General features: G+C 37.5%; 1 protein-coding gene across 1 annotated transcript; it reads right to left on the bottom strand.

Moving 5' to 3' along the window:
* Nucleotides 1-2,012: 2,012 nt before the first annotated feature.
* Nucleotides 2,013-5,865, bottom strand: LOC145876149 (uncharacterized). The gene is made up of 2 exons (XM_082971938.1): nucleotides 5,853-5,865; nucleotides 2,013-3,797 (listed from the first exon to the last, which is right to left on the bottom strand). The coding sequence occupies exons 1-2, from the start codon at nucleotides 5,863-5,865 to the stop codon at nucleotides 2,875-2,877; spliced, it is 936 nt and encodes a 311-aa protein (XP_082828064.1). The 3' UTR covers nucleotides 2,013-2,874.
* Between the last annotated feature and the right edge of the window lie 3,992 nt (nucleotides 5,866-9,857).

Raw genomic sequence — 9,857 nt, 5'->3', positions numbered from 1 at the left:
CACCTTTGATAAATAGGACGTTTATTTCAAATCAAAATCACATTTTATTGGTCACATACACATGTTTAGCAGATGTTACTGCGGGTGTAGCGAAATGCTTGTGTTTCTATCTCAGACGGTGCAGTAATATCTAACAAGTAATATCTAACAATTTCACAACATAGACCCAATACACACACATCTAAGTATTTGAATCTAAGTTTCTCTGTAGACATGATCCATCCCACCAGATGGTGGAGGGGCACCTGTATCAGTGGTTTTGACCAGATAGACACCTGCAGATACACAGTATAGTGCCTCCCATGTACTCTCGTAAGATTGGACCTTTCTATACCATGTATCACGTGACTGTGTACAAAACTGCCAGCGGTAGAAAACTCTGCCAGTGGTATACAGTGCATTCGTAAAGTATTCAGACCCCTTCACTTTTCCACATTTTGTTACATTACAGCCGTATTCTAAAATGTCATAATTTTTCCCCTCATCAATCTACACACAATACCCCATAATGAAAAACCAAAAACAGTTTTTTTTACATTTTTGCAAATTTATTTACTGAAGTATTCGTACCTCAGCCAGGATTGTGAAATGTTAGGAAATAATATGTCATAATTTACTCGTACCTCAGCCAGCATTGTGAATGGTTAGGAAATAATATGTCATGTTTTACTAGTACCTCAGCCAGCATTGTGAATGGTTAGGAAATAATATGTCATGTTTTACTCGTACCTCAGCCAGCATTGTGAATGGTTAGGAAATAATACGTCATGTTTTACTCGTACCTCAGCCAGCATTGTGAATGGTTAGGAAATAATACGTCATGTTTTACTCGTACCTCAGCCAGCATTGTGAATGGTGTCTGATGCAGTGACATACTAGACCATGGCAGTAAATCTAATATTTAGGTGTTTTTAGGCATGAAAGGTCTGGGGTGGTTCTGTGGTTATAAGTTACATCTCTGGCCATGCTGGCAGGGTCTGAATCAAACCCAATGTCCAGTAGGATTGATCTGTTTGATCCATTTGTTTGTTTCAGTTTCCAGTAGTTGAATCCTTTAACATATTGTTGATTTCAACATTTTTCATTTTCAACAAATGAACTGGGTTGGTTGAAAAGTGATACTTAAACTTACATACCAGCACTATTTTGACATAGTGGAAGATATACTGAATTTATACTGTTTTTCATACTAAGATGGACCAAGATACGTGTTGCTTTTGCACATATTTCTTCATTAGTTTTGCAAAAGTCTGTTGATTGTCAGTCATTGGGTTCATTAGTTTTATATGTTCAAATCAAGCTTTATTTATACAGCATATTTCAGACATGGATGAAACACAATGGCTTCACAGGGAAAAGAAAACAAAAAAACAATGAAAATAAACAGCAATATTTACCACAAACATAAGAGGATAAAAAAAATGAAGAATAACAACTGAAAGACTAATGAGCATTCTAAGGAAAATTAATTGATTACAATATTAACAATTGGATGTTATATTCAACCATAACGAGATGGACAAGCCAGCACAGGTGTAACACAGTGACTAACTGAGGTGACACCAATCAGTGCGTCCTACGTGCTAACGAGCTAGACGGGCTAACGAGCTAGACGTGCTAACGAGCTAAAGTCCAACCTCAAAACATAAATGGAAAAACCAAAGCCTGTAACACCTTCCACCTTAAGACAAAAAATATATCCTATATTTTTGATGGACAAGTTTGCTCACCACCAACAGAAAACAACTTACATTTCATATTAAAATCAACAAAAATGCTTCCCTTCTACAATATAAACATGGTGTCCACTGGATGTCAACAATTAAAAACACGTATTTCTAAATAATAATATACAATCGTATTATTTTTTTCTCCTTTTTCTTTCTATAGAATCCTAAATCCCACTAGCTTCTAGAACTCTCGTCTTCCTAAAACTCACTAGCTTCTAGAACTCTCGTCTTCCTAAAACTCACTAGCTTCTAGAACACTCGTCTTCCTAAAACTCACTAGCTTCTAGAACTCTCGTCTTCCTAAAACTCACTAGCTTCTAGAACTCTCGTCCCCTTGGAACGAGCCCAAACAAAACTCATCTCCAATACGGAAAAACGTGCAGTCAAAATAAATTGTGATCCATGGCAACGGACTGGCTAAACACAAAACACTAAACTTTTTAACTGCCCACCCTTGAGACAATCAGCAACCAAGTTGTCCTCACCACAGACATGTCTGATTTCAAGAGGAAACTCCTGCAATATCCGTAGTAACTTTCCACCTCATTGCAGAGCTTCTCTCTCTTTTCAGTGTTCACTAGATAGGCATGTTGTTGGATCGGGGCCCAGTCCCCAATGTCATGCTCTAGTACACTTGGGTTGGCACATCTGAGAATTAACCCTGATATTCTAAAAGCAGGGCAACAGTGATGCATTTACATTTAAGGGTCGCTGAACAAAGGAACACAACACTTATTTGTCATCACTCATCGATATCATGTTGAAATCAATTGTGCGAGAGGAGGGAGATGAGGTTGCACGTCCTGTTAAAACTAACAGCTCAAAAACCACATGGAATATGGGAATAATGTGTACATCACTGGTTAGAGTACAATTTGTAGAAAACAGCTAGCTACATTTTGAAGTGTTGCATTGTGATTCCAGTGGGTCACCAACGTGGTAAGTGTAACAGAACTCTTTTTTTGTTAGTCACTTTTTGTTAAATCACATAAATAGTAACTCTTCCATTTCAGAGCCTGGATTTTTCCCCCTGAGGCTAAAATCAATTGAACAACAAACGTTTAGGGTTCTACATTCTGACGTTATTAAAATACTCCTACTACAATGTTAAAACATTCTACATTGTGACATTATTTCACTGATATCATGAAACAACTCCTTCATGTAGTTTCTGATGTTTGATCAGAGATCTTTTATCAGAGTATCTCTTCCCACACTGATCACAGCTATAAGGTTTCTGTCCTGTGTGTGTTCTCTGGTGTTTAGTTAGACAGCTAGATGTAGTAAAACTCTTCCCACACTGATCACAGCTATAAGGTTTCTCTCCTGTGTGTGCCCTCTGGTGTGCCGTCAGACAGCCAAACGTACTAAAACTCTTTACACATTGATCACAGACATAAGGTTTATCTCCTGTGTGTGTCCGCTGGTGTACTATCAGGCTGTTTAGCTGAGTAAAACTCTTCCCACATTGATTACAGCTATATGGTTTCTCTCCTGTGTGTGTTCTCTTGTGTATAGTTAGATAGCTAGATGTCGTAAAACTTTTCCCACATTGATTACAGCCATAAGGTTTCTCTCCTGTGTGTGTCCGCTGGTGTACTATCAGGCTGTTTAGCTGAGTAAAACCCTTCCCACATTGATCACAGCCAAAAGGTTTCTCTCCAGTGTGTATCCTCTGGTGTGATTTCAGAGTTTGTAGCCGAATAAAACTCTTCCCACATTGATCACAGCCATAAGATTTCTCTCCAGTGTGAATTCTTTGATGTATTTTAAGGCCTAGTGAAGAGTTGAATATTTTCCCACAGTCAGAGCAGCAGTGAGATTTCTCTCCTGTGTGAACTCGCTGGTGTTTCTTGAGGAGTTCTGATCTGGAGAGACTCTTCTCTGCCTCATCAGCATCATGATGTTGCTGAGGCTCCCCAGAGGATCCACAATAGTCCCGTCTCTCTCCTGTGAGAACAAAGTCAGGCAGATGGTTAAAGGTCCACAACAGCAGAAATCCACTGTTTATTTGAGGTAAAAGGTGATGCCCAGAGCGTACCCATGAAGTTGTACAACAATTGACGTCTGTTAAAATATTTGACAATTAAGACAGTCAACTTAGCAACAATCATATTTTGTCTTGTTTTCACATTAGTAGAAACTAGAAAAGTTTTTAAAGTTGTTGAAACCCTAAGCAGTGTGCCAGATGACTTTTGGTCTCCAATATTGGCCCCTTTCTGTGTTTGCTAAAATTGCGACACGAGGTCAATGCGCACACAAAAATGATTGCAGAAACACTTCCCTGCTAATGAGGAAACCACTAGTTATGGATGTAGTATATCTGGTAATGAGGAAACCACTAGTTATGGATGTAGTATATCTGGTAATGAGGAAACCACTAGTTATGGATGTAGTATATCTGCTAATGAGGAAACCACTAGTTATGGATGTAGTATATCTGGTAATGAGGAAACCACTAGTTATGGATATAGTGTATCTGGTAATGAGGAAACCACTAGTTATGGATGTAGTATATCTGCCTGGAGCAAAAAATAGTGAGCAAAGATTTTAGTTTTCACAATGTATTCTGAATATTACAGCACAAGATCAGGAGTGCTACTCAAGGAAACTCACATTAAGCTCTGTGTCTATTCACTAATTCACCACCGTGGGGGAAAACTCAGGGGAGTTCTCATAGGCTGACAGCAAATATAGCCTCCATTTACAGGTTGCTTATGAGTGCATTTCACATTAAATATGGATTATAATTGTAAGACTCGCTTGAATCACCTACTTAATATGTTTGTGTTATTGTCGCATATCAACTGATTTATACTTAAAAAACACTTCAACCAGTAAAATGCTCTTTGGCTAGCTTTAACATCAGCCTGACAATGAGGGTTTGTACACTAAGTGTTTAACAAATTGGCCCATAACTTCACCTAACAATAACATAGACCAACTGTAAGACCCATAACTTCACCTAACAACATAGACCTACTGTAGGACCCATAACTTCACCTAACAACAACATAGACCTACTTCACCTAAGACTATATATAATTTTATATTTCAGGTGAAACATGGAAACTAACATGTCTTTGTCATGACATTTCATAACCTGATCACCAGATAATTTTGTGAATAATCCCACTAGGCTACTCTGTAATGTGTTGTCATTCTAAATGTCCTGAATAAAGGAAAATAGCTCTGTGTGTTGTACAATAGCCTATCCATCAAGGAACAGTTCTCTACACATTATGAGCTAAGTATCTCTGTGCACAAACAGAGTAATGAGACCCTACTGTAAATCAGCCAGACAGTAACACATTATAAACATCGATTTGTTTGGGATGTTGGATCCAACGTGGAGCACGGCATAACTGTCTTTACCAGAGTAATGAATGAAGAAGCACTTTGGTTGTTGTTGCATGTCGTGATGTTTGTCATGTGACTGTCATTCAGAAAATGATTTCCTGGATCAGCTGATGATAGTTGAACATGTGACTGTAACTAAACAGCTACAGTATTAAGTATTATGTGTAATTATTGAAGAACGACGTTAATGACAGTATCTATTTGGGTGTTGTAAATAAAGTTAAGGTGACTCTCGGTTAGAACCATTGGATTTAGCAAACTCTGAAATTATTTAGGATTTCTGTGCCCATGAAAACTGTTTTTCCAGCGTAACATAAGGAGACACTAAATGTTACGTAGGTAGAGAGCATTTCAGAGATCTGAATACAAAAAACTGTCCTAACAGGACAATAACCTAAACCACAAGGCCAAATCTACACTGGAGGAGCTTACCAAGATGACATTGAATGTTCCTGAGTGGCCTAGTTACAGTTTGGACTTAAATCATCTTGAAAGTCAATGGCAAGACTTGAAAATGGCTTTCTAGCAATGATCAACAACCAACTTGACAGAACAGGAAGGATTTTAAAAAGAATAATGAATATTCACATGAAGATCAGCCTCCTATTGGATGACATCACGACTTCCCATCAAGCCAACTCCTTGGAGGCCTCACTATGACATCACTCACTCCTTCTAGTTTGCAGTTGTTAAAAAAACACTATTTTGCTCAAAACATTTATTTGTTTCATGTTTCAACAGGAAAGGTTTTTTTTTAATCACTGGAGGACGTCATGAACAATTCCGACAGTACAAAAACATATTTGAGTGTAGAATGCCCTTTTAAAAATCACACATTAGTTCAACATCTGCAGAGTTTGTGTCCCTGTTTTATTAGATAGTACTCACTGTATTTACTGGTGTTAATCAGATCAATGTCCCTGTTTTATAAGATAGTACTCACTGTATTTACTGGTGTTAATCAGATCAATGTCCCTGTTTTATTAGATAGTACTCACTGTATTTACTGGTGTTAATCAGATCAATGTCCCTGTTTTATTAGATAGTACTCACTGTATTTACTGGTGTTAATCAGATCAATGTCCCTGTTTTATTAGATAGTACTCACTGTATTTACTGGTGTTAATCAGATCAATGTCCCTGTTTTATTAGATAGTACTCACTGTATTTACTGGTGTTAATCAGATCAATGTCCCTGTTTTATTAGATAGTACTCACTGTATTTACTGGTGTTAATCAGATCAATGTCCCTGTTTTATTAGATAGTACTCACTGTATTTACTGGTGTTAATCAGTTCTCCAGTCTTCTCTTCTTCGTCCTCCTCTAATGTGACAGTAATCTCCCCCTCTTCATCCTTCATTCCAAAAACGTCTTCATCTTCTTTCACTTCATCCTCCACTCCAAAAACTGCATCTTCCTCCTCTTCTTTTACTGTAACATCCTCCTCCTCTTTCACTCTGAACGCTTCCTCTTCTTTCACTGAAACGTCTTTCTCTTCTTCTTTCACGCTAACAGCCTCACCCTCTACTTGTTTTTGTATTGTAACAGCCTCCTCTTCCTCCTCCTCTTTCACCAGAGCTTCTTTCTCCGTCCAGCAGGCCTCTTCTTTAACAGAAGAGTAGCTTAGTGAACTCATGGTCGGAGATAATAGCTAGTTAGCATTAGCGACTAGACTAGTGCTAACTTAACCAGCCAGCTAGCTGACTTACAACGTAAATATTACATAAAATGGAGTACTATGTTTAAATCACAGTGGCAATTAAACCACGAAATTGTCTAAAGAACTTGAATGTTCCGACTTTGTCGGCTAGCGAGCTACCGAGGTGGCTGCAGTTGCTGAAGAAGCGTTCCGTCCACTAGATTATACGTCACACTAGAAACATCGCCTGAAAGACACATATCGCCATCTGCTGTCTGGAGGGAGGAAACGCAGTTGAGGAGGGAAAACTATTTTTATTCTTCATTGAATTATAATATTATAAAGCAGTTTAGGGAAACGTTTTTTCCTCTCCATTAAATATGAATATTATATCAACACGTACAAAGAGCAACAAGTGTTGTTTGATTAGTTCAGATTTTTTTATGAGAATTTAAAACAAACTCTACATCTACTCCACATCTGTATTTCTGATTCAGTCAAATAACTACATATCAAAATAAGCACCTAGTTATTGATACCCTTGATAAAGATGAGAAAAAAATTACTGTATAAAATAAATAAATAAACTTTACCCACTACCAGGATATTTTAGCCCAAAACCTGGTTACCTCTCTGCTAGGAGGCTGAGACTTGGCCATAAGTGGATCTTCCAGCAAGACACATCAACATCAAAGAAGAAATGGTTAATTGAGCACAAAATCAACATTTTTAATGGCCATCTCAGTCTTCGGACTTGAACTCCATTGAAAACCTGTGGTTTGAATTGAACAGGGCAGTCCACAAGCGCAGACTAAATAAATCAAGGACATGGAGAGATTCTGTATGGAGGAATGGTCTAAGGTCCCACCCAATGTGTTCTCTAATCTCATAAAACATTTCAGTGTCATTATCCTCCCAAGGGGAGGGTGCTGGAGTATTGAAAACATGGGTGGCAATAATTCAGACCCCAACCTTTTGAGAATTACATTTTAAACTAAATCTCTTTCTCTGAGCAATTGTATTAGTATAAAATAATATAATTTCCTTTTTTTGTGTTGGTGTAACAATACATCATGTAGATGTATATAATGAACAGACTAGGTCTATACTGCTCCTACATGGTGTAACAATACATCATGTAGATGTATATAATGAACAGACTAGGTCTATACTGCTCCTACATGGTGTAACAATACATCATGTAGATGTATATAATGAACAGACTAGGTCTATACTGCTCCTACATGGTGTAACAATACATCATGTAGATGTATATAATGAACAGACTAGGTCTATACTGCTCCTACATGGTGTAACAATACATCATGTAGAAGTATATAATGAACAGACTAGGTTCTATCCTATTCTACTGTATCTTAGTCTATGTATTACTCATCACATATGTATATACTGTATTCTATCCTATTCTACTGTATCTCTCTATGCATTACTCATCTCATATGTATATACTGTATTCTATCCTATTCTACTGTATCTGTCTATGTATTACTCATCTCATATGTATATACTGTATTCTATCATATTCTACTGTATCTGTCTATGTATTACTCATCTCATATGTATATACTGTATTCTATCCTATTCTACTGTATCTGTCTATGTATTACTCATCTCATATGTATATACTGTATTCTATACTATTCTACTGTATTTTAGTCTATGCCACTCTGACATTGCTCGTCCAAATATTTATATATTCTTAATTCCATTCCTTTACTTTAGATGTGTGTATTTGTTGTGAAGTTGTTACATATTATTGCACTGTTGTCCTTGAGTGGTCCAGCCAGAGCCCGGACTTGAACCCGATCAAACATCTCTGGAGAGACCTGAAAATAGTTGTGCAGCGATGCTCCCCATCCAACCTGACAGAGCTTGAGAGGATCTGCAGAGAAGAATGGGAGAAACTCCCCAAATACAGTTGTGCCAAGCTTCTAGCGTCATACCCAAGAAGACTCAAGGCTGTAATCGCTGCCAAAGGTGTTTCAACAAAGTACTGAGTTAAGGGTCTGAACACTTATGTAAATGTAGGATTGGGCCGTTGTCATCAAACTTCCATGATTAGTAAGAATTAGGGTAGATTTATAGGACTATTGTTTTTATGATTCATACATACTTTCCTAACCCTAAAATGTACCTAAATAATCTACAAGATCAGAGTATTTTTAAATCTACCAGTTGGTGTTGAAACAGAGACGAATGATGACTTTCTTGAATTGATCCCTAGTTTCTGACTCCGTGTATTCTATTGAGTCCGTCAACAAAATTAGAATGAAAAGGTATTTAAAGGCACAACATTCTAATTAAAGGTATTACCGTATTTAAAAGAATGGCTTAAGATGAAATGGACTCTAAACCCTATTGAATGAAAACTCCATGACAAAATCTGTTGGCCAACAACTGTGAGGGTTTTCAGCCAGGTATCAACACATGCAGAGTGTGAGTAAGCAAGACATACATTCCTAAATGGGGATCGGCCCCAGTCTCCTGGTAAAACACCAGAACCCTCCCCCTACAGCATTTATGTTCATTTTGAGAAAGTAGCACTACAGTCTCCGGGTAAAAAACTACTTTTGGGTAAAAAAGACGCGACACCTGTCTATGAATTTGAGAGGTTACATTGATGCTCCAGATACTCAACTAGTCTAAAGCAGACCAGTTTTATTGCTTCTTTAATCATAACAACAGTTTTCAGCTGTGCTAACATAATTGCAAAAGGGTTTTCTAATGATCAATTAGCCTTTTAAAATGATAAACTTGGATTAACTAACACAACGTGCCATAGGAACACAGGAGAGATGGTTGCTGATAATGGGCCTCTGTACGCCTATGTAGATATTCCATTAATAATCATCTGTTTCCAGCTACAATAGTCATTTACAACATTAACAATGTCTACACTGTATTTCAGATCAATTTGATGCTATTTTAATGGACAAAAAATTGCTTTCTTTTAAAAACAAGGTTATTTCTAAGTGACCCCAAACTGTTGAACGGTAGTGTACATCTACATCCTCCCATGTTGCTGAACCACTGATCAATAACTCCCTATTACAGGAAAAAACACTATTTCCATTGGTTGTTAGTACTGTACTGACCTCTCGTCCTC

Source organism: Salmo salar, unplaced genomic scaffold (genome assembly GCF_965601325.2).
Source record: "Salmo salar unplaced genomic scaffold, fSalSal1 ptg000465l, whole genome shotgun sequence".
In the NCBI taxonomy this organism is placed as follows: Eukaryota; Metazoa; Chordata; class Actinopteri; order Salmoniformes; family Salmonidae; genus Salmo; species Salmo salar.
The sequence above is the reverse complement of the archived record's forward strand: the minus strand, read 5'-3'. Positions and strand labels throughout refer to the sequence as shown.